This window comes from Temnothorax longispinosus, chromosome 11 (assembly GCF_030848805.1).
Source record: "Temnothorax longispinosus isolate EJ_2023e chromosome 11, Tlon_JGU_v1, whole genome shotgun sequence".
NCBI lineage: Eukaryota > Metazoa > Arthropoda > Insecta > Hymenoptera > Formicidae > Temnothorax > Temnothorax longispinosus.
The window spans coordinates 767,332-793,589 of NC_092368.1; the positions used below are offsets into that span (position 1 = coordinate 767,332).

General features: G+C 38.7%; 2 protein-coding genes and 1 long non-coding RNA gene across 18 annotated transcripts in view; 1 reads left to right on the forward strand and 2 right to left on the reverse strand.

Moving 5' to 3' along the window:
- Positions 1-13,906, reverse strand: part of Shaker (potassium voltage-gated channel protein Shaker) — a 117,774-nt gene extending 103,868 nt beyond the window's left edge. The window contains exons 1-3 of one of the 6 annotated variants that reach the window (XM_071793152.1): positions 13,030-13,906; positions 10,308-10,914; positions 6,919-7,799 (exon numbers count right to left, since the gene is read on the reverse strand). In XM_071793152.1, the coding sequence (XP_071649253.1) occupies positions 6,919-7,091 (173 nt within the window). In that variant the 5' untranslated portion in view covers positions 7,092-7,799; positions 10,308-10,914; positions 13,030-13,906. Of the gene's footprint in view, positions 1-6,918; positions 8,048-10,307; positions 11,099-13,029 lie in introns of those variants that run through there. The other 5 variants (XM_071793156.1, XM_071793153.1, XM_071793155.1 and 2 more) reach the window with 5 other exon arrangements.
- The window catches only part of LOC139821815 (uncharacterized), a 63,967-nt gene extending 47,969 nt beyond the window's left edge, over positions 1-15,998 (forward strand). The window contains exons 3-6 of one of the 11 annotated variants that reach the window (XR_011734349.1): positions 1,036-1,117; positions 1,921-2,171; positions 2,277-2,364; positions 2,711-4,370. This is a non-coding gene — a long non-coding RNA (uncharacterized lncRNA). Of the gene's footprint in view, positions 1-1,035; positions 1,118-1,920; positions 2,365-2,710; positions 4,375-15,540 lie in introns of those variants that run through there. The other 10 variants (XR_011734352.1, XR_011734348.1, XR_011734351.1 and 7 more) reach the window with 10 other exon arrangements.
- Positions 15,999-18,698: 2,700 nt separating this feature from the next.
- Snrnp-u1-70k (small ribonucleoprotein particle U1 subunit 70K) lies at positions 18,699-25,605 on the reverse strand. Its single transcript, XM_071793163.1, is given in 9 exon segments — positions 18,699-19,691; positions 19,782-20,122; positions 20,204-20,447; positions 23,761-23,787; positions 23,790-23,834; positions 24,183-24,264; positions 24,350-24,412; positions 24,505-24,687; positions 25,330-25,605. Coding segments are annotated over 9 exon segments (1,293 nt in total). The 5' UTR covers positions 25,474-25,605; the 3' UTR covers positions 18,699-19,527.
- Positions 25,606-26,258: the final 653 nt, after the last annotated feature.

Consider the following 26,258-nt stretch of genomic DNA (forward strand, 5'->3'; position numbering starts at 1 on the left):
TCTAGCCGGTGCGGGTCGGAAAAGCTCCGTCGCACCCAATCGACCGGGCTTTCGCTTCGATGATGGACGTAATGAGAATCCGGCAACCACCTTCTTATGCCGGCGGAGCGCTAAGTGCCCGCTTTCAAGCCGTCGCGCCTCCGCCTCCCGCCTATACCGGTCCAGTCCCGACCGTTTAAGTCGGGATGAATTATTTCGGCGCCGCGAGAAATTGTACCGAACTTTCGTCATTTTTAAATAAGAACGGATGGAAGCCGTTATAGCTGAGGGAAACACCGCGCGACAGGCTTTCTCAAAGATGGGTCGAGGAATACTTTCAGCGACATTATTACGTTTACGAGCAAGGTTTCTTTGAGAAACGCACTTTAAATTATGTATGTGCAGGGAGGAGAGATATTTGCGATAGCGACGAAAGTTTGAACAGAGGGGAACTGAAATAACGTGCTTCGGTACCGTAATACTTTCAATCCTGAAACAGTCATAATGACAACCATAATTTTTAACGTTAAGCACATTAATTGCAATAACAAGCACAATTGTTAATATTAATCAGAATAAAAATAAAAATCTGGAAAGAAGAAAAAAATTTGAGATATCGATGACTATAATACATTTTGTTCGGCAAGTCGATCTGTCTATGTGAACTCACGTGGAAAAATAATCGCGTTTATAAAAGCGATTACGTTTATAGGCGATAAGCCGCGCGAGTAAACAGATTGTATTACGAAAGGCCACAGTAAAGCGAAAGCTTTTTCAGATATCAAGATTGTATTTAAAATAATGGCCCGTAAAAAGTAAGTTAATACTACATACTTTGCAAAGTCGTTTCTTTATTGTTTACCGTCCGTGAAATTTATTTTCGAATATACTTGTTGTTAGCTTCGAACATAAATTAATATATTTTTACAAATATCACCCTAAGATGATATTTTTCACAACTAATCCTTTGCGGTGGTTTTAATAATGCTATTAGCCTGATTATTATTAAATTAGTTATGTGATTATCAATTTAGTTATGTGATTGTACTGTTTCAGCTTCAGCTTGAGACTGTCTGTCAAAACCGACAGCATGTCAAAACATCGGCGTGTAGTTTGCTGAACGGAAAAATTTATATTGGTAGGTACATTCACATAAAAATGTTATTAGGCACAATTAAAGATTTAGCGCGACCATATAAAGTACTTCTATCTATTTGTGTTTCACATATCGGTTAAATTCACTTATTATTATTAATAATAATAAGTAAACCATAACCGTTTATGGGTCACTATTTTCAACGTCTGTTAATCTCTAACCGACGGTTAACTTGGCTTTTTTTAAAATTAACCGTCGTGAATCACTATTTCCAATGCTTATTAATCTCTATAACTGACGATTAATTTTCAAAATAGCCGATTTCTATTCGCTTTTCTGAAAAGTTAACCGTCGGATAGAATTTAACAGACGTTGGAAATAGTGACCCTATGACGTACAATCAATTAGAAAGAAATAATATTGTCAATTACTTATTAACTGTGAATTACTGTTAATTCATTTCAATCAAGTGAAATCAGGACATTGCAAGAAAGAGCATGTAATGCGATTAAGAAAAAGCGCATTAGGCGTTACTTTACGTAATTAGAAGATCTTATAAGAAAAGAAATCCAGGATGCAAATTAGTAACGTTTCTCTCTCTTTCTCTCTCTTATTTCTCGCGTGTCCCGATCGTTTTCAATTATGCGTGTGCTATATCTCCGATAAGGTTTATTACTCCCCTCGTGTTGCACTGTGATGTATTGATCGCGATAATAGAGCATATAATAGTAACGAAATGCGATCGCGGCGCGAACGACTTATTCATTCCGTGCTATTATTAATCACGTATCAATTGAGTGTCCCATTTATGATCTTATTCCGGCCACGTATCCGTATATTAAAAGATGCTTCAAGCAGATCTCTCGTCAAAAGTGCAGCCCGCTGAAAAAGAGGATTTATAGGGATGTAATCCCCAGTTTGGCCTGAAAAATCTGCAATCTTTTCGAGCCCCAAAGTATATCAACGCACCTAAACGCTTCGGGGAATTTACATGAAAAATGTTGGAAAGGAAATAAGTTCTCCCACAAGGGTCGTCGCCACGAGCGAATCTTGCAACGTCACGTAAAGAAAGATGTTCTCGATAAAATTGAGCAAAGTTATCTATTATAAAAAATATTTTAAAGAATTCTGTATATCATAAGTTCTGACTATCATAAATTTTAAGGTTGTTTAAAACGGTATATATTAATGTCCATTCTAGAGTCTGCATTCAAGTATACGCGTACCAGAGAGAGAGGCAGCAAGATTCAGAATTCTATCGTATCAAAATCTCTATGGCTTTAAAGACCGTAAGTAACGACGTATTGTTGGCTAAGGCGTAAAAGTGTTGACAAAAAAATATTATTTACATAAATAATATTATAAAGGCTTCCAAGATCCAGTCCAGACCGAAAATAGCGTTCTTCTCTAATTAATTTAAATCTATCGTTCTTAAATTTGCAATTTTAGCTAAAGCTAAGAGCTAAGCAATCTTGCTAAAGCAAAGAAATTCATACATATTAGATTCATAAGTTATAACACAAAAGTTAATTGATTTAAATTGAGTGACTCGTTCTTGGCACGGAACAATCTTTTTACAACAATATTTAATGGTATTTTAACGTCTGTCTATCGTTTAATTCACTTGTATTTCAGTGCTATCGCAAATCTATCATTATTGTTGATCGTACATAAATGAACGAACGCCAAATCGGGGCAAACTTTGCAGCAATGGGCGCAGAATTGTTTGTGGGAAAATAATAGACAGCGCCGAGTGGAGCCGAGGTTGGCGTAAGCAAGCGCATAGATTCTCACCAAGATCTAATGAGAGACAAATGTGGAACGGGAAATGCGCGCTTCGATTCAATTTCTTCAATGTAGGTAGGTAGGTAAATGTGATTTTCCAGCTCCTTTCAATTTCTGGCCGCGAAGTGGAGCAAATTCATCGGTTGTCGGACATTTTAGGCGAATTAGTCGTTGGTGTCTATCACTGATTTGCAGCAATGACGTAATCTAACAGTCTTTCTCCTTTGTTTTCGCATAGCTCTTTCAGTTATAACGCTAGAATATCTCTGTTAACGTAATATTGCCTTAATAAAATCAAATCCAAAGGTTTGCAGAATTTTTAATTACACACACACACACGCACATACACACACACAACATATGTATTGTATATATATATAGGTATATATAAATTCCTAAGAGATAATAAAACGCTTTCGCGATATTTCGTACGACATGATGCGCCAATAAAGTCGTTTTTTGCGCGAAAAAGTATTCTCCTCTTGTGATATCTTTTTGCTTTCTCCGATACGCGATATCAGTGTCCACCCGCGCATCACGTTTCTATCGTCAAAGCGAGAAAGTGGAGCTTTCATTGCGTATCATTCCGCCAACTATATCGCTAATAAGTAAAATAAAATCAATCTCAGCTCGAGCATTCAAGTTAAGTTACTTAAAAAATAATAATAATTTTTAGCGGAGTTGTTTTCTTGTTGGATATTTAAAATGTAATGATTCGAAATATCAATTCAGTCGCGGATTTTCGCATTTCTTTTCTGCTGAATGACATTTAGAGAAATGTTTTGTCGTTTTTATTACTCAACACGAAACTGGTAAACATATTTGTGTCATCACATAAAATAATAGGTGACATTCTTCGACAGGGAAACAAAAATGTGTACACAATATCCCAAAATTCGTCATACTGCTCGCCTTTGCAGTTGAGCTGTCTAAAATACGACTGTGTGTGTGTGTGTTGTGTACTCTCGAGAATCTATAGGCATAAGGGCATTCCTCAATGTTTCTCCGCCGTCACTGAAATTCCTCGCGGCGCGATAAAATTGCTCACAGGAATCGCTCATCTGTCCGAAGAACATATATAACATTCGTCAGTATCGAAAACGACTTCTAAGGAAACGATCCTCGTTTCTCTACCGTTCTCTCAACCGGAAATTAAATGACGATAAACGGTAAACGCGTTGTCATATTCTTCACTACACAAAGTGCGTTTGAACGAAAACAAAAATTTGAGATACCATAAATACAGAATTTTTCCGAACTACTGCGGTACTGCGGTACAACAGGAAAAGAATGATTTCTAACAAAAAATAAAAATAAAAATGTAGAATCAAGTTTTTCCATACAAATAAATATCATTTTTGGAAAAAAATAATTCGCATAGAATGGAAAATTTACAACACATTTTTAAGCTTAGACTTCTAAAGACTTTGTATCATATAGCAACAAAAACATGTTTCATCAACGATTATAAAGATATATATAAAAAGATATAACATTCTATATCTCGAAAAAAAAAAGTTTATATATTTTACACATGTTGAATTTCATATTAATTTCTTTAACAACTTAAATTATTTTATTAAATAGAGAATTATATTTTTATTGAATTATTATATTAATAGCCTTTATATTATTATATCGATATTAATAGCCTTTAGCAAAACAAATTTGATAACACGATGCAATCATTTCAATTTTAAATGTAAGTATAAATATATTACTAATTTTTCGATTTACACACAATTATTTTTCTTGACATCAAAACCTGCGAGAAAATTTTATTCCATATTCTCAACTTATTTTTCTTGTAATGATTTATTTTTCTGTTGTACCCTCAATTCAAAGACACTCTATATACGAAACTGAATGTTCACATATCGAAAAGTTTATAAAATTATGAAAAGACCGTGTTAAGTTAAAAACAAAATATGCATATGTAAAAATTTGATATTAACATTGAATTGGAGTTAAGAACCTCTCAAACATTTATTATATTAATCATATAAAAGATTATAAGAATTGAAAAGTATATAGGGATCAAAAGTTTATAAATTCTAAAATTGTTATTTTTGTATTATTTCTATTTTATTGCTAACTTTATCGTAAGGCAGCGGATTAATATTATTATCAATTTATTAATAATATTTATTTATTATATGTATTTTAAATATAATCAATTAATTAAATATAAATCAAACGTATAAGAAGACGCGACAAAGGACGCTCTTAAATAACAGTCTATACATATACTTGCATCTATCTCATCCATATTTGGAATATGCATGATTTCAAGAGGAGAAAATTGGCCATCGCGCTTTGACTAACAAGTCTACTTGATGAGAGCGACAACGCAAGAGTGGGCGAAAACCAGAGAAACTTACGAATCGCGAAGATAGATGATAGGCGTATATAAACGCAATACGCTGATGGATTGCTCTGAACAACAGACAAAGTTATTCGGAGCGACTGAAACAACAACGGAAGAACAATGGAAGCAACGGAGAAGCGAAGAGAGACTGCCTCTCTCTTGTTAACGTCACATATGTGCCTGTTTCGCTTTATCGATGTTATCGCGCACTGGCTACACTTCTGTAAAACATACGAAAATTAATAATTTTCTAAAAATAATTATAAAATAATCTATCTAATCTAGAAGGTTTAGAATTTAAAATCTGAAATAATGATAACGCAAATTTGCAAATTGACAAATTCAACGAGGATACGCAACAGAAAAGAGTGAAGAGTTGAAGAATTCGTTGCGAGGCAGAAATGAAACGACAAAGCAAAAATAGACACGTGTCATACGACACGTCGCTATGCAGAGCAAATACCAATATCTACTCGACAGTCGACAGCTTGAAACCGAGGACTCGTCAAATTGTGAAAGTCATTCTTCTCACGAATGCCGGAACACTTGCGAAGAATTTATAAGGCGATCAAGTACTCTCGATCGAGGATGACGGGAAATGAGCGTGTCTATAACTCGATCCCTGCTCGCAGTGCTCGCCGATCCGCCGCTTCCTTCTTTCTCGACGATGTTTGCTTTTGTCGACCCTTCAACGAGGAAATCTTGAAGAGACTCATCGAGTTTCAATCATTTCGTTCGCTTCGTCATTTCGACGGCGTTATGAGCGATAACTTTCGACTGCGAATTATCCGAGTAAGCATTTTTAATACGTAATTTCAGCTTTATGCAACGCTTGGTAATATTTCATCCGCGTTAATTTCAACTCTACACACGAACGCGCACGCGCATAGTTTTTTACACCGTTAAATATTAAAGCATGCACAGTTGGAAAATTTGTGTACCTTTTGTGAAAAAATCTACTGATTTAAAGTTTTCGTATTAAACAATCAACATATTCTGTGTAAATTTAACACATGTTTGCTGTGTTAAATTTAACAAATATAAAATGTAAAATTATTCAAATAATTTAAAAAATATGTTAAAGTAACACAATTTGTACGTATTTATTAAATGTATTAAGATTTACCGAAAAAGGTGTTTTGTTACATTTGTAAAATGTAAAAAGAACATTTCTCATGTGTTAATTCCATCATAAAAGTTAATCGTGCACCCAATTAACTACAAATTACGATGAAAATTACATTTATTTTTTTGTTGAAATATTAACATAGTACCAGTGTTATCATTTAACACAAGTTTTCCAACTGTGTAAAATTTAAACCAATACCTTGAGTTAAATAACATTTCGTTATTTGTAACCATTATGTGTACCAAAATTTATTATTTTAACACAAAACAGTATTATTTTAACTTCATTGGTTTAGTTAAATTAACGACATATTGAGTAGAAGCAGTGGCGATTTATTTTAATGATTAAAAATTTCTCAAATTGAGTCGTAATTTGACACTATGATTTTAATAGTAAGAACGCTTAAACTCGGTGAAAATGTGTAATGGTACAATAAAAAGATAAAAATGGCGATATCAGCTAATGCGAAATAGTTTGTATAATCTGCCACTTTTTATAAATATTGTATTTTATACTCTATTGTTTCTTTCTTTCAGGAATAATATTGTGTGATAAACTCACTGATTGAGCGTCCGATCGTTGCTGCCGGTGGTCGCTGAACCCTGCACTCCAGACGCGGCAGCGGCGGCGGCGGCCGATTCGTGATGCCTCCGCTCCTTGTGGGTGACGATGCCCATCAGCTTCATCCATGGGTTGTTGGCCGCATGGGTGCCCATGCCGCCGCTCTGCCACATTGCGCTCGCCAGCCTCGCTCCTTACGCGGGAGCCCGACACTCCGGGCTCCGACTTGTGCTCGAATCCGGCCGCGAACGGCCGTCCACTCGGACCAACGTCCTCCTTCTCCGTCTCGTCCTCTCGTCCTGTCGGATCGATCCCTTCCGACGGGGGTATCTCGGTCTTCGCGCTTTGTGCGTGTCGCGCGACGTCGAGCTCGGGGCCTCGTGCCTCCTGGCCCTCGTCCGAGCTCGTCTCGGGGACAGAAATTCCGCGATCTGCCTTCGAGTCTGCCCGAAGGAGCTGGACCGGAGCAGGGGTGACCTTTACGTCCACGCGGGGGCCCACACGGCGCACCTGCAGCTGCACTGGCCCTGGGTAGGTGCGAGGTGCCCTGCGTGGCCCCGTAGGCTCCCTAGCCCGGCCCCCGAGCACCTCCACCATCTAATCCTTCGTTTCGTCACAAGGCTTTGCCGGCCCCGCACCCCGCACCCTCAACACCACTACCGTCCCGTTTTTTTTTTTTGTGCACTCCGCACTCCGCGTTCCTCGCGCCTGACGCTCCGATCTCACACAGCGATGACCGATGACGTTCTCACGACGTCACTGCCGTCTGCGAAATTTCCTGACGAGCTATTCTTCGGTGTTTTCTCTTCCTTCTGACGAACGTTAAACCACTGGCTGAACGAAGGAAGTTGGCGAACGGCGGTGGGTCAAGATCCGTCGAACTTTGCGGAGAAAGAGTACAAATTCTTTTAAATTCTTCCACGTGCTCTCGCGGGATTGGTTCTCTTTTGAGGTGGGATTTCTCTTTAAACATTGATCGATCGGGTCTCGATCAACTATGTTGCTATACACAGCTACAGAATAATGCATCACGTTCTCGCAATAATGCGATATTCAATAAATTCGTTTCGGCAAATTTTATATTAAATTTTATTTGCTTTTGAATTTCTGAACAATTTATTAAATAAACCAAACAATTATTATTTTATTCGTCGTCCATGGACTTTTGAAAATCAATGCACCGCTTATAAGTCGAGATGTGACAAAATATTCTCCAATGAACTATTTTTGTAGCAGCTATTGAAAATTACACGATGCATTTACAATTGTATTTTCTTCTCAATGCTAAATTTTATATTGAAGTGAAGAACTAACCTCCAAACTGCGGCATCTTATTTTTAAACCGTTCGCTTAAAGATTAAATGATAGCATCGTGAAAATAACAATTTAAGCTTGAAAAAAGTCGCGACAATTGAAATTAAAAGCAACATTCAATTCTTTCTTTTCCTCATAAAAAAAATTGTTGCCATTTTAATACAAAGAAAGGATTGCAAAACGGTCTTTTAGAATTGTCTTCTAAACAAAGTCTTATAATTAGTCTAATAATTAGTGCATGTGTTCTGCTGTACAGCGGATTATAATATTACAATGAAACAATCTAATTAATAAATATTTTAATTTATATAAAATAATTTTTAACTTTTTCAATCATTAATTAGACTATTTAACAAATAGATATTGGGCATGACATTTTAAAGCTATAAACCAATTTTCAGTTTTTAATGCAAACAAATATTGTTTATAATAGAAAACTCTTATTGGTTATTGAAAATATACGATACTTGTAAATAAATTATTTTTTAAAAATAATTCGAATTAACGAGCGTATATATATCAGCCACTTGTTAAAAGGCCGCGGAAAGTACAAAAAATAAATATTTATTCAACGACACGGGAAACTTAGTTCCTGTTGCGACGCGCTATTAATAAAGGTGCTATCGCGGAAAAACGAGGCTAAGCCGGAAAAAACAGTTGCAACGGGGAGAAAAATGGAATTACTTCCACTCCCCCTCAAGAAACATTACGCGCCAGCCGTCCGACCCAAAGAAGATTTATGAGACGATTTCCGAGATCTGCAGACAGCTTGTAATCGTAATTAGATTACTCAAGATACAGCTATATCATGATACAGATGACAAGGTATAAGCATCCATAAAGAATACTTAATGCTGATTATGCGTGTGTTACGTAGCGAGCATTGAATAAATTTTAGTATAAGCGTAAAAAAATCAATACACGCATTTCCGATAAAAAATGCAAATCTAATAATGGCATAAAATTTATTAAGTAAAAGATTATTCGAAACTCGATAAAAAAGTAAAAAAAAAATCTATACAGCTAATTAACTGCCGCCGCGAGTTCAAATACACTACGCGACTTCCAACCGACACGGTAGTAGTAACGTATTTTCCATAGACTCTAAGCAGTTAAAGAGGCGTGCTTCAAAGGGTCGAACGCTTCAAAGGGGTGGAAAGATGAAAAAAAAAATTGCCCATGGCGCTTGCATGTTGGCCGGCGCGCGTGTGCCAGATGCATAAGAACCGCAAACAGTCCGCTATCGATCCCCTTAAAAATATCTGGAAATTGGCGTGGTAATGGCCGAGGCTCCGGTTAGAGATAAGTCGCGCCACTAAACGCCTTTTGTGTTACTCGAGACATATTTTTCGCCAACCCACCGACGACGACGACGCGGTTGCTGTGGCTGCGGCAAACTTTCGCGGATGGTGAGACTCCGGTTACAAAGAAAAGACGGAGCTAACCACATATACACGGCGTGACATACGGAGGAAAATATGGGGGGAAGTCTAGCGTAAGGAGTACGATAAATTGACCATTGAGATATAATGCGGAAGTAATGCGTTTGGTGATTTAAAGGGTAGAAGTTTATCGCGACCTTGCTCGCGTTGAAGAAAGATTCTCGAGTAAATAACCGATTAAAGCAGATTTCTGAGAAGTGATAAATATTCTCAATTTACAATCGATCTTGAATAAATTATTACACTCTTTCAATTATATTTACATCATGTTTCACGCAATTGAAATGATTTTGTCAATGAAATAGTGATATTTCTCAAAGCTCTGGGATTAACTATAAAGATCCTTTCAAATATTTTCCCAAATTATTGTTGCAAAATGCAATACCGTTTATCAAAGTCGTGTTAGCGTTATCGTCAAACGTATCGTCAAGCGTATCGTAATAGTATTATATATGTGCAAAATTTTAAATAATATAACAATAGCACAAGAGAACCAATCCCGAGGGAATCAGAAATAAATCCGGCACGATCCGGCATTTCACGAGATCGTCCTGCGCAAATTGCAGAATACCGCGCTGCGACTCCGGTCGCCCTTCTCTCTCACCCCCGTCCTTCGCCCGCCCCCTTTCTCACCTCACCTCACCGCCGGATCAATGCACCCCTGCAGGTGCAGTCGACGACGGCGTTCGAATGGGTATCGCACACTGCACTTTCGCTCGTTTTCGGAGCGTGGCCGAAGGACGCGAGGGCCCGTCGTCGCCCTTACAGCACGAGCGACCGTAGGACTCGCCTCTCCTCTCTCAGCAGCCGGCGCGATAACGCCCGGTACTGAATCGCGTCTCGCTACGCACAACCGCGAAATAATCACGTCACACGATATATTAGCCACGAGTCGCCTTTCCTTCGCCTCTCTCATTGACGAAACACCATTTTCACTCCTCGGTCCATCCCCGTCTTTTCCAATCGCCCCTCTCGAATTCGCACATTCTCCCGTTTACTCTGGCCGCGAGCCAGACGCAGCACGAGACCGGCACGTACGCACGACTTGTGTGGATGTATTATAATTTTGAAAAGAAGCGGCTTTCGGATCGATCAAAAAACTGGCACAGAGCCTAAACGGTGACTTTTATTTACCGTGATTGTTGATAACTTATTGAAATGACTAATCGCCGACTCTATCTCGCTTCGAACATCGTCTAAATAATCGAGGTTCGTTGATGATTGACGTTGGCTCGTGGATCTGCGAAAGATTCATATTAAAATTGTTTACAGAGCCAGAAACCATTATATTAGTGCCATTACATTGATATACCCAAAGATTTTAAAAAAGTATAAATTTTTTCGAGTATTTCAGATGCTCGGGTGCTGTCTCTTGGATTTCTTATGACGACTTCTCATTTCAAATCTAAGATTCTTTATCTTCGCCACGATTTTTAAAATTTTCCCAAATTTATGAGTTCCCGAGCTCGCTAAAAAAACCCACTAAATCGCACAGTCACACACTCGCGCGCAAAATAAAAATGCAAGCTTTATGCAAAGCGACTTGAACCGCCGAAAGGCACCATCGATACCGCGCGACAATTCATTTAATCGACCAGTTATTCGGCAGCTGATCCTCGATAAGCGTCTCCCGAGGCGAGAGTCCCGCGCCTTCCTCCTCCCGCGATCGCCCGTCTGGCCTAACTGGTTGAACGTTTCCTCGCAGTGTCTACGCGCGCACACCTCGGTCGGGCAACGAGCGTCGAACCTGGACGTACCCATCGCCGACACCACGGCACGGGAGCAGCCAATGGGATCGCGCGATCTCAGCCGCATTGGCGGTGCGTGAGAGAGCTCGCGGACAAGGGAAACACACGCGGCGTCCCTCCGCATCGCGAGCCCGCGTTACTCCATAAGGTCTCTGCCAGGACGTATTTCACCTTCGTCCGCGATCGATCGATCGACCTCGTCGATACGGTTGTTCGGATTAAACACATGGATTGAAACGTCAGCGGCGAAACCGAATTGGACCCCGGTCGCGCAATTAAAAATCTAAAATTAGATAAATCTCTCATGAATTCTTAATGAACTATAGCTGGTTATTTGTCCGACACCTAGCCGAGGCTTGTTACTCGGTCAAGTCTTGCGAGAAATTCGTAATGTCAATAGCGAGATGTTAGTCTGACTGAAGTTAATCTGTTTTAACATATTAATCTACTTGGTGTAGACACATTGCTGACCGTGTGATTAATTGATGTAATACATTTAATAATGATCGAATTAAAATTAAAATTTGAATGAAACTATAATCGGATGAGTTACGAGGTTCAAGTAACTGTCATTCGACCGAAATAATAGAACGTGACGGAATTTCGTAATTAAAGTTCAAATACAACGTTAGTCGCGCATTTAGATTAAGCATTCAGATACGTCAAAAGGAGTGGATAAGCTAATTAACAATATTAACATGAAAGTAAGAGAATGCATGTACGGATAAACTTTTAAAGCTCGATATAATTACTTGATTGAACAATTAAAATTCGATAGATCATCAACGTCAACGTCAGAAATCATCGGAGTCAGTCACGCGTACGAACAGCCGCAGTCGGAGTCCTCGTGAACTTTCGACCTCGAAGACACTATGCTCCTTTCACGGATTTTCAAATCCCTTTCTCAAGAGGCTCTTCAAAGACATTGGCATTGAATATCTGGCGTCGCATCAAAAATTTCAAATCATTCGCGCGTTCAATCTTCATCTACAGAATCCCAGAAAGATTTATCTTCTCTTTTTTTTTTCATTCAACCTCGCGTGATTCAGTGAATTTTCCTGATGAGATTTGAAAGCAGTAATTTAACTTATTATTCCGTACGTGTGTGTGTATGGCCTGAGGGTCTCTCGACCCTCGACCCGCGAGTTAAATATTCCATGTAAATTTAATAGTCACGTAGAATCATTTTCGGAAATGCGACACCTCACTCTAAAATAATATCTCTAAAATAATATCTCAAGTGCAACGAGCGGATCAAAACTTTCGCACTCCTCGACATTCGCCGTCAGAGATCTTAAAAAAAAATTGACAGAAAATCACGCACTAACTTTCAATCCGAAAATTAACGACATCCTGACGTGGGGAAAGAAATCATTTGCGATCGTCGACGATTGCGAAACGACGACCGGCGTCGCTCGACGCTCGATCGGAGCGTTGAAGTCTTCCGGCCGGTTTCGCAGCATCCAAGCGCGTGCCGCGTCCACGGGGCTATCCGCACCCCCGCGAGACGACGCGGAGGCACACGGAGAAAGCGGCGTGTGTCGCCGACCCCCCGATCTAACCACAAGATTTCTACACCGGAACCATTTCCGGAGGAGGCCGCCTACCGGAAGTCGTGCATGCGTGCCGGCGCGTTTTTTCTTTTATCACAAAAGCACGGAGCCGCAAAAAAAGATGCGTGAAATTTCACGATGCGACGAACCGGCGGGGGTGCTGGGAGGAGAGAGGGGGCCCGGGCGGACGGGAGACAGGGGGACGGGGTGGTGGTGGTGACGGCGGTGGCAGGGGGTAGCGTGGTGCGGCGTGTCTGTGTGTAAATTGTGGTTCGTGGGAAAAGGCACCCCGACTCTCGAGAGGGAACGGGCGGCCACGAGACTCCCGCGCGGAGCCCAACGTTTCGCCTCACTGCCGGGCTCACTGCAGGCTCTGACGCACCAGAGCAGAGCCTGCCACCTCCTGTGCGCGCCACCCCGCTCGTCCCCACCCCCCTGCGCTTGAGCGCGCGCCAGCCGCCCACACCCTCCGCCCTCCGCCCTTCAGCTACCTGCCGGACTACCGCCGGCTCGCCCTCTTGCCCCCGCGTTTCCTGTCCCCCCCTGCAGCTTCATCGCTTACCTCTGCCATCCCTTCCCGGCGTACCTCCCTTTCCCACCCCCTCCCCCACCCTCCCCCCGGCCCCTCGGCGCAACACCGCGCTGGTCGTCGTACACCCTCCGTTATATGCCCTCGTGACCCTGCCATTCTTCGCCACGCGGAATAGCTGAAAAAGGGGTACCGACAAGTATGCGCAAGATTAGAGATGTGCGAACTCTATTTGAACACGAATCGAATCGAGAATCAGGCGAGATCGAATTCAAATTCATTAAAATCATATTTTTGTATCAAATTTTAAGTAAAAGTTTAAATATGCTTAAAAAAAAATGCTTAAGAAAAGAAAGCTAGCTGTGAGTACTTATTGGTTATAAAATAAACAATATAATTTTATTTTAATTTCTATGTATGTAATTGAATATTACATTATATAGAGTATTCTAATAATTTATCTATGATTTTTTGCTTAATTGTTTCAGTTATTGCGACAGTAAATAAAATATATTTTATTAGTTTTACATTAAATATTTAAACATGTTTTTGTTTTAAAAAGAATTTATATATTATATAATCGATATTTTCCACATTAAAATATTCTCTTGAGTGTTAAAATTCAATCTAATAATGATTATATTGTTAATTAAAAATTATATTTTCACGATTCGATTCAAATTCGAAAGAGCAAATAAAATTCGATTCGATTCGATTTGACATAAAAAATCTTTAATTCATACATCTCTATGCAAGATTGCGGCTATAGATGACCGATATGTGAAATATAAGGGAGAAGAGTTCCGAAAGACCGAGGGTGGAACTAGAAGGAAAATCTCAGACAGTTACTTATTATTATTTGCTTTCTCCGGATCAAATATTGCCGAACTTGATTATATAACGATAATTTTGATGCATCTGCCGAAAACCCTATTCCTTTTATTCTCCTTCTCTACCCTTCCGCTGTCTTCTCTCTCTCGCGTTGTAAATTCGTATCTTACTCCGCATAATCACCTGTCGTATAATTCGGCACTGCTGACACTGACCCGTCACGTTTCTACCAAGAAACTTAGCTGAAAGTCAGTCTTTAGACGTGAAATTGTTCAGTAGATGAATCTTACGAGTCCCATTAAGTAGATAACGTTTAATAAAGTCAGATGAAGTTTGTCTTGAGATGCCGAATTCTCTTTTTCAATTCAAAAAAGCAATTCAATAATCTGGAGAAACAAATCTTACGTATAATTGTCTTTAAAGTTAATAAAGTTTGTATCAATCAGAAAAAATTGCTGTATCACTCAAGTTCGAAAGTACTTTAAGAAGAAGTTAAACACTTAAATTAATAGATGTTATATACTAAAGCTTTATTAAGTTTGCAAATTAGTTATAATAAACAATTGTACTTGTTAATTATTGTATAATATAATAAATCACACAATATAATAAATCGAACATATAATAAGTTATTTTTTATGATAAAAATAATTGTATTACTTGTCAGTTATAATAAATTGAAGGTAAATCATTGTCGGAATTCCGGTCCAAATCTCCCTTTAGCAGTTTCCAATAAACAATCCATTGTACAATGTATGTGTATATTTGGAAATTGATTGAATGTATATTTGGACTAAACTGTACTAAATGGATGGGGGGAGTTCCCCTAACGCCGGACGGCACCTAGCACCAGACACGCCAATATCTATGCATGTACAAACGCAATCGTATCGCTGCCGTGGCGGAAAGGTAGAAGGAGATGAGCAATAGTCGTGCACGCAGCAACACGCCTCAATTTTGGGCGGTAAACAAAACAGAGCTGTCGATCGTTTAGATTGTTTAGAAGGAAAAGAATGTATCGCGTAAACTTGAGACGAGTATACCTACGAAGTTCCTGTGACTAAATATGCACGTTATATATTTTTTTATTTTGACCATTAGCTGTCCCTTGATACCGGACAGAACACTATCCCCTAATACCGGACAATGAAAACGTCAACGCTATGTGTCTATGTTTATTCTAAAGTATAATATTTTGTTTTCAGAGGAATAGAAGAAACACTATGAGACATTATGGAAAATAAAAAGAAAGGACCAGAATAATCTAAAAACTGCTCTTGATAAAGTTATGTAAAAAAAAGGGACTGAGAGAAACTTCGCTAAAATATGATATTCCTAAAAGCACTTTACACGATAAAATTAGATATCTAAAATCCGGCGAAGAAATATCATTGCAGCCTAAGATTGGTAGGTTCATCAAAACATTCCCACCAGAATATGAAGAAAAATTAGTGAACCACGTGAAAGACTTATCGAATCAATGTTTGCCACTGATGAAAAAGGAATTTCTAAACTTGGCATATGACTTAGCAATAGAGCTAAAGCTTTCTCATCGCTTCAACACTGAATAATAAACAGCTGGTAAACATGTTTACTATGATTTTATGGCTAGACATCCCGATTTATCACTAAGAACACCTGAGTCTACGAGTGTGATGCGAGCTGTATATAGGTTTTAATAAGCCACGGGTAGATTTGTTCTTCTCAAATCTTGAAAAACTCATGAATCAGTATAATTTTCCTCCATCTAACATATATAATTGCGACGAAACGTGTGTCAACTGCGTTCAAAAACATCAAAAAGTTTTAGCTCCAAAGAATGTATGTACGCCAAATAGGAAAGCTTACTTCAGCTGAAAGAGGCAAGAACATTACAGTCCTGTTTTGCATGAGTGCCAGTGGATATTTTATACCACCGTTTTTTGTCTTCCCAAGACAGAGAATGAATGAACGTCTCATGATTAATGCTCCCGCACAGAGTGAAGACGTCGCTCAACCGAAAGGTTGTATGAATAGCGACTTTTTCCTCCAATGGTTGAAGCATTTCGTGTAATTCTCACGTCCTTCAAAAGAATCAGCTGTGCTTATGTTCTTAGATGGTCATAGCAGCCATAATACATTGAATGTCATAAATTTTTTTAGAAAACATAACATTTACTTGATTAGTTCACCACCACACACTACTCACAAGCTGCAACCTCTCGACAGAACTTTTATGAAACCTTTCAAAAATACTTCCATGAGCGATGTGACATATGGATGAGAGCAAACGCAGGAGCACGAATAACTGACTACGATATTGCAGGCCTTGTTGGTGAAGCATTCACGAAAATAGCTCGACTAGACATTGCAGTGTCTGGTTTCAAATGCACATGAATTTATCCCTTTGATAAGAATATATTTTCAGACATTGATTTAATCTACCATGTGATGTGACAAACGTTCCATTAGAAGAAACAAGGACTCAGCCAGCTATCAGTACGGAAACTCCTGCAGCCTCCAACGTCCGAGGTGCCGTTCCTGTTCGCGACACACAAGTGACAGTAGAAATCCAACCCGTCTACTAGTTCTGCTTCCAAAATTTCCCCAAAAAAATACTTAAGTTATCTCCGAATAATTATAATATAATCATATCTGTTTAATCGATTACTAAATTATAATTAATCGCGGAATCGTAAATAATCGCACGTTTTATTTTTCGATTCGTATATCCGAAACAAAATAACGATATACGAGTAAATTTATTTGTTTTATTCCCAACGATCTCATATGTTACGTGATGGGCACACATCTTGGAAGATTTTCCCGGGATAATACACGTTAAATAAAGGACTTATAAATATACCGCATGCTTAATATCGATTTTTACTTTACTTTGCATATTATAAATACAAATTTCAAGAAAATAGAAAGCGCGAAAGTGTGTAGACTTTATTATACAAGCATTCTCTATACGTAATATATTCTACCTGCTTTCCTGCTTATCTTGCTATCCGTTCGTTCATTCGGCTAACTCTATCAGCGCGATGCGTTATATCAACTTACACGTTGCTCTCTGTAGGTATCGCTTCCGCCGCCGGAATACTAAACATCAACCCAGGGAATCTCCAGGGATCATTGGGACTATCTCGAGCTATATCTCTTTGAAATGTTCCACCGGTATATAGAAACAGATATTCTGTAGAAAAATTGGATATCCACCGTAAAAATGCTAATGGAAAGAGTACTTTTTCCCCCGAATACTTATTATATAACTTTTTAACATTGGATTTAATTATCAATTATAAACTAATTTTCTACTTTTAACATGTAAATTTTTACATTTACTTATTTTACAATTATTTATTATTATTTATCTCTTAAATTTTCTTCTGCAAATCTTCCTCACAAATATGAAAGTTCAGGTTTACTTTGTAAAAAAAGATTTGTTAAGCGATCCATATAATAAGAATCCTGTCGAGAATAATTAAAAAAGTTCTCGTGCATCGCAGGGTCAATATGTGAGAGCATTTCGCTGCCACAGATTTTTAAAAATCACGAACGCGATGGATCAAGGATTGCAGTTTCGACAGCTGTACGGAGAGGCAGGAAGGGAAGGGGGGAGGAGATTGCAATTTCCGGAAAGCAATCGCTAATGTACATACCGAGCAACCGAGCAGTTAACAGGAATATCGCGCAAACACGATAAAAAATTCGCGCCAGGTACTAGTCGAAGAAATGGTGTCGTATGCCCTTTCATGTAATAGTGAAAGGCCGTCGTTTATAATTACATATTGTAATCTCCTAAATTTAGCATATTGATATCGAACATCGGAAATCAATAGGCTTAGAAATTCAAAGTATCAAAAATAAGCGAGCTGAAAAAATCAGCTCATTAATTACGCATAAAACAAAAAAAAATTGTTAATATACGTTTCTGTATTAATAAAAAAAATATAATTGGGTTATTAGATAATTAATATTATACGGTGATAACATAGTCGATAATTTTCGATTAGAAACAAATCATATTTGAGAAAAAAATAGCTGAAGAGAAACGTTTTTATTTCCTCATTACTATTTCATTCCGTTTACTTTAAACCGCGTTAATCGATTGCACTTTTGTTTCGCTTGCGAAATCGTTTGACGCTTGCGTGGCGTTCTGGGCGTATCAAGCGATCAAACTCGTACGAATCGATTGGCAGAATTGCAGAACAATGTATAAAATCAAGATTGCGTTTAGTTTCGCGAACCGACGACGTTATCCTCCGCTCTACATTACGCTTGGAAGTCATATTTCTTTCGCGTTAGAAAATTAATGTATCCAGTAATGGATACAGTTTCTGAAGTGTAGAAGAAAAAAAAACAAAAAACAGGGCTCGTGTAACAAGTTAATTTCATATTTTATTTTACTCGACATATAAATATACATGTAGCAGTCATAAGTTAAATTTTGTGTTTTGCGCGCGCGGCGGTTACGTATACATGTTAGACGACCGATACTTAAATTACATGTTTTGTTGAACAACGTAGTATTCAATCAATTATGAGTTCGTGCTTTTGATACCGCGAGGCTTCGCATGATCTGCTACAATCTATTAATTATTCTTTAATTCATTAAAAAGAATGTCGAAGATTTTTTTTACCGTGAATACAATCTTATCAATGATAGGAAGAAAAAGAGAAAGAAAGAAAGACAGAGAGTACTTTAAATCTGCATAAATGATTGCATCTATATATATAATTCATTCTCGTGATTTCCCTATAATAGTTTAATCAATGTCATTTACTTTTTAGAGACGATAAAGCGATTTGTACATTATTTACCAGTTATTTTTTATATCATGCGATGCATATTGCTATGCAGTAATATATTCAAATTTTTGTCAACGATTTTTTATGTCAAAATTTAAATTTACTAAATGTAAATTCGTATCTTTTCTACTATTTAATATAAATTATTTCGTTTTTTATTTATTTCGGAAGTTCTATAGAAATTAAACACTTTACAGAACATACGTAATTCTTTTGCGACATGCATAGCAGTTGACCAAATACTTTATATAATTGAAGAGCGTTCAATACTTGATTCGCTCTTGAAAGAACTAATTCGCCAGTATTGTGCTAGCAGTAGAGACAATGCAACGATAAAATAAAGCTATGGTGGCTTACTGTGAAAAAAGGGATACGATAGAAACATGTACTGGTCGAGATCAATAATCTTGTACGGAATCGTAATTGTTATACGGAGGTGGGTCGGGACGACCCTCTGGAATCCGGTATTTCTCCTCCACTTCCTGATCGTTATCATCTTCGTACTTGACCGCGGTGAAGTATGAACCGGACGTCGCAAATGTATTGCTGTAGTCTGGATAATCTGAAAGATAATTTAACACTCGCATATTCATTCTTTCGTTGACCTTTTTCAAAGATATCGTCGAGGCTTATCTCTTTTATCAAAACTTACCGTCCAACGGTTCTTCTTTGATACGGATCTCTTTCGTATCCTCGTCCTGACGATCGCCGCGGTCCTTCCTGTCCCTGCGTTCGCGATCCCTGTCCCGCTTGTCCCGCTTACGATCCCTGTCGCGCTCGCGATCGTTGCTTCGCGACCGTCGCCTCTTGCGATCCCGATCGCGTTCGTTTCGATCACGATCTCTTCTGTCGCGCGGGCGTTCGATCTCTTCGATATCGGGATCCGGCAATCGATCGCGACTTCGCCTGCGTCTGCGTTCACGCGATCTGCTCCGAGTCCTTCGCTTACGATCGCGCGATCTGCGACGTTCCCTATCCAAACGGTCGCGATCCCTGAAACAATTAGACGACAATTTTTATACATAATTTCTTTCACATCTTGTTAATTAATATTTCACACTCCTTGCCACTCACCTGTCTCTGTCCAGGCCACGTCCCGAGGTTTCTCTCTCACGTTCCAAACGATATCGCTCCCGTTCCCTCTCGTTATCTTCCCGCCCTGAATGCTTGATGTTGACATCGGGACCACCTCTACGAGTCCCCCCTAAGCCGCCGCCGAGTCTCCTTGGCAGCCAGCCCTTCACCGTTCTCGCCCGCTCGACATCCACTAATACTCTGCGGCCGTCAATTTTCTTACCATCCGCATGTTTATATGCAGCTAAAAGATTACCGATCAGAAATTACTGTTCGCCGGTAAATTCACGCGCCTAAATGATTAGTCTACAAAGTCTACAGTCCCAACGAAAGGGCAAACTCCAAGAGAAACCTAACAAATGGGATGATTCCTGGGACTGCGGATCCTGGAACTGGTCGATATCAAGATCCTAAATTGTCTGGATATTAGAATCGGGCGTTATCTGGACTTTGAGAATCGTTCGTTCACAAACACAAATTCCACGATTCTCGCAGCATCTCTCCAAGCCACTGATCCTCGAATCCACCAAGTCTTCGAACGTACATTCCAAGACTCAGAGTTTCGAAGAGATAGCTTCTAAGAATTCTCTGGTATTGAACCATGGATTCTGTGGTCCAATAATTTTCGGACCTACGAAACCTCAGAAAAAGTCAAAAGATCAACTGAAATTTGCCTCAACACAGATTCTCGGATTCGCGGACTATCCGGACTAATCGAATTTCTAGTCTATATCCGTGATTTCGAGAATCTGTGAGTTCCAGAGATTTCAACCCTATAATTAAACAGTTCTTGGATACGTGAGTGCTTCACAATCTGTAAATTGAATTTATTATTAGATCCAAAAAGGATCGTCGGTTCCGCAGGTCCTTTCTCAAACAAACGTTCTAGATATCTATTCAAATAGGGAATCGTAAGAAGAAGAAAGGAAGAGAATCGACTGAAATTTGCCCGCATCATTGCGGGATAAAGTGGAATGCGTACCGCACTCGTTTGAAAGAGAAACAATAAACCCTAGAAAAGAGATTCACAGATCTCAAGTCAATAATGACATTGCGCCGTTTCGCTAGAGGATCTTCGAGAAGAAGTACTTGCTAAAGTACTGAGGAAACATTCTCCATCCGAATCGCCGACGCCAATTGTCGCAGCAGGATCAATCAGACTGTATTATTGTTGTTGAATATTGTGGACGATGTTGGGATAACGAGGTAATGATACGAGCTGCAACCGATCGCGCGCACAATCCGGCTTGCCGGCACGCGCCGCGTGTGTCGTTTTACCAGGTAAAATGAAAGTGAAATATTTAATATCTGATATACTTCTGCGAATTACAAAAAAAGATAAGATTGTCTCCATATCACGTGGAATTCGTGGAACATTTTCTCCGAAAGAAACGCGTTCGAAATTAATCGAGCGTTTTCTTACAAATTCGAGAATTAGACTTTTAAGTAGAGAATATAAACCTTACCACAATCTCACGTTTGTAAATCGAGTAACGTATTAAGATCTTTCTCTTCCTTTTAGGAAGTATTATTTCCTCCGAAGATCCTGGAATACGCAATACGGTCCCGAAGTGCCAAACTCAATTGCATTCTTATTTACTGCATCCTAAACTACATTTTACGACGTAAAACGAGGACGCGTACGCAGGCCGTAGCCGCAACTGCACGACGATCGGAAGCGAGTAACGCTCCGGCTCTTTTAAAGCGGCTTAAAACTACTTGTTTAAGATCCAAAAAAGTATAGCAAATACAAAAAATACCTACCGCGGCTACTTACGTACGGAAGTTAACACAAAGCTTAGAGGTACGGTCTAATTCGTGAAATGAACTCGTAAGAGACTCGCGAGGAGACTACTCATTGCGAAGATGCCCAGTCTTCATACGTTCGTTCGTTCAATCTCCGAAGAGGTTTACATTTGCGTATTACCTGGTGCGCTTTCATTTCGTTTTACTTACGATTCAAACCGTGCGCATATTGTCGTATATACTTATGATACGTGTTACAGTGATATCTAGCAGTAAGTTACATTTATCATAATGTTAAGGGCAAGTGTGCCCGTTCGCTCAACTAACCCGACATCTCCCTGACTCAAGAGAGAGAGAGAGAGAAAGGGAGAGAGAAAAAGAGAGAAAGAGAGAGAAAGAAATGTCGTTTATTGGTCGTTATTTCCGACGTCGCATACTGCACGATCGTAGATCCGAAGATCCAGCTTTGTAGATCAAAGCCCACGGTATTCTAAGTATTCTCGGATATCGCGGGATCCGAAAGATTTTAGAATCAACGGAGGCCAGATATCCACAATTTCGACGACACGCGGAAAAATTAGGATCCACCGATTCTACAATCCGCAAGTGTTGCGTTGCATATACGTTATTTATCCGAGATCATGTTTTCGCAAGAGAGTGATATTATAAAAACAAGTGACTGATACCGAAAGAGAAATTAGTATTCTATATCGAAATTGATATGTTCAAGGACTGTTTTAAATTTTAAATAGCTTTTTTTCCAGCAGATATCGAACAAAAATCGAACATCCTTGAACTGTAATAATATTTAAACAAAATCTTATCGAATACTTTATACTATGCTCTCCGTCTTCGATTTTCATGCAAATCTTATGTTTTACATCTACCAAATCGAAAAAATTATATATATTTTATATCGATCATATGGCGTGATTATCTAGGAATTTAATCCCTACATCTCGTGGACTTTTCGAATCCGTCATTAAAAACTATAAGTACTTTCAAAAGTCTACTGCGTGATGATAACTGGTAGAAAAAATAAAATTCAAAAATGCACCTTACGAATAAAATTGTTGGAAAAAGCGCGCAGGCTAATCGCACGTTTCGTATTAAGTGTGATGATACACATCGCCGGATGTAAAAATTCGTCCTATTTTTAGGATATTAACATCATGGTACTAGAAGAACTAATGCCATTCTACGACATGAGGGTAGAAATAGATGTTTGCATGTAACACCTTAATTTTTCTACCTTCAAGCCACAGAATTACAGTGGTTGTGTCAATTGCGAAATATCCTGCTATTCGTGTCTACGAAACGACAGATATGTGTGCAAAATACTCTGATCTACATGTTCATTGTATTCATTGATATAAATGGGTAATGTGTGTCCCTGAACCTTCATCCTAAAGGCCCACCAATCAATTTCAATGTAGAATGCTAACTTTCACGCGATTCTTGGATCCGTAGATATTAATGTCCGTAAATTTTACGACCTATAAATGTTCTATGAACCGATTACAGCACCATGAATCCTAGAATCCACAGATCCACGAATCCATGAAGTTTTTTTTTACTGGGACATGTTCTAAGAGAAAAAACGGCGTCCGAATGTGTATGTTTATATATTTCTCAAAATTCCGGGTCGGAAAATCTCGTAAAAAGTCTTTGGCGGGTGTCATCACGGATGCCCGTTTATAATCCGATTTGAAACCGCACGTTTGCTCGACAAAATCAGACACGATAAATAGGATAAGCAAGTAGACGCTAACAAACGTTGTTGTATGTTGGATCTTACCACACATACAAACCTATCTTATCAGGCAGGTTCAGGGATTTTGCATGGAATAGTGAACGGCACTAGTTGCCGGCAGCGGCCACCACGCTGTACCAAGAACAAGATAAAAACTGCATTAATCAAAGACAGCCAATAAACGTTCACGTCGTTTTTTGTTTTTGTTTTGTTTCGTTTCGCTTTTACCATATTTATGCATTTACAGAACGGTATTCCTGCATGAGTGTGCGTATGGCGGGGACCCCCCTCCCCAAACGGTACCGTCTAGATTAAGTACCAATGAAAATGAGTAGCCTAACTATAGCCCTGTCCCCGTAATATCTAGCTGGAAGTGACGCTAAATAAGATGAAATTCCAGACTATATGAGGCTCATTGAGCTTCGCGACAAGAGTAACATTTCTTTTTTTCTTTTACCTTTCTAGGTTGTTGCTACTTACAGTGCATATCTCTTTCATGCTCATACTCAATGAAAGCATATCCCCTAGGCTTGCCATTAATTGTATTATGTGTTACCACAATCTGCAAAAAGAAAACAAAATTCGGTAATAAACCTTAATTAAATTCTAGTTTAAAAAAAAAAATTTATTTTTGGAAAAATATTTACCTTTTTTACCGGTCCATATACTTCAAATTCTCTTCTCAGTTTGGATTCTGATGTGTCGTAATTCTGTAACAACAGGAAAACAAACATATGTTAAGATGTATTCTACGTAATAGCTTAATTATATATTTGCTGAGCGTTACATAAATAACACTTACAATTCGAGCTACAAAAAGAGTCTTAAAGGGATCTGCTGTAACATTGGAAATTCCAGCTGGATCCCATACTGCAATTTCTTGTTCAAGTTTATATGCAACTTGCTCCGCACGTTCTCTACGTCTACGCTCGAGACGTTCCTCTCGAGTCTCTACACGCAGAGGTGGCGGAGTATCCTTAGGATCCTATAAAAAGAGTATATTTTTTTCTCATTAAAAATATTAATAAAACAAAATAGAAAATAAAAGGAAATAAAAAACAAATCTTATCTTAAGCGACAACAAAATTTCAATGATAATATAAGACTAATTCCAGATTTACAATTTAAGATAAGAATAAATGGATGATATTCTTGGCCATTGCGAGGAACATTATGCCTAATAATAATATAATAATATTGTAAATTATTATATTTTATTTTAGGCTTCCAATGTGTGTCGATTACACTAGTCAACAATTGACAAAAATTTGTATCCTGCTTTATTTTTTAATTTTTCCATTTATTTATATGTAAATAGGCCAAATATGACCATAAAAACTATTACTTAGCCTTCATTCAAAAAATACAGATATACATAATACTAATAATAATGCATACTTGAGATATTAAAAAAATTATCAGATTGAAGTTATCAGCTCGAACAAATTCAGATGGAGCTCTATTGAAAGCCATGTATAAATGGAAAACATGCAGTTTACATACAACATAAAGAAACAATCCACATGTATAAACATGACATAAATATATGCAAAAGGAGTATAATAGTATGTGAATGTAATAATGCAATCGACAAGATGACCTTGAAAAAAACGTAATGTGCTCTTACCTCGAAACACTTCAAAAAGGACCCGACGCCGGCGTAGCCACCGTTCTTCTTCTCATGCGGCAATTTGCTCGCGGGTGGCAAATACGGGATCGGCTCGCGCGGCGAGAACAACGCGAGCAAATTCGGCGGTAGAAACTGCGTCATTTCGGCGAAACGTCGCGAGTTACCGCACTACGGCTGTAGGCTGTATCGTCGTATCAATTTATTCACTAAGTAAGTAAAATAAACGGGATTGACGACATCCTCTCGCACTCAACAAGATGGCGATTATGTTAGGCCCGCCGCCAGCGCCATCATCATCATAAGGTACAAGATTGATTAAGCTGCATTTACATGTGCAGAAAGAGTTATTAAAGCCGGTATTCATAGGGCGGTATAATCATTTCATTGGCTGCGTTCGAAAGTCGATTGTGTAGCTTGGATCGAGGTGAAATTACAAAAGTAAAGAAATTCACTAGAGTATCTATGATTTTATTTGTCGAAATTTAGTAAATCTGTTCACTTTTGTAGGTAATTTTTACCTCGTTTCAATATTATGCACAATCAACCTCCATTAGAAAAGCAGCTCAGTGAGCGCTCAGTGATTCTTTAATATGATTGGTTCTAACAAAAGATTGATTGAGCCAATACGTGGAGTCTACTCAGTGGCCAGGGGGCTTATTATGCTGGGTCTACAATGCGAGTCGCAAGGTCGTGAGTCGCAAGAATTGACCAATCACAGTCGATTATTCTCTTCAAATTCGACTGTGATTGGCCAATTCTTGCGACTCACGACTTTGCGACTCGCATTTTAGACCCAGCATTACGGTTCTTGAAACGAGGTGAAAGTTACAAAAGTGAGGAAATTCACTAGAGTATCTATGATTTTATTGGTCGAAATCTAGTAAATCTGTTCACTTTTGTAATTTTCACTTCGTTTCTCAAGAACC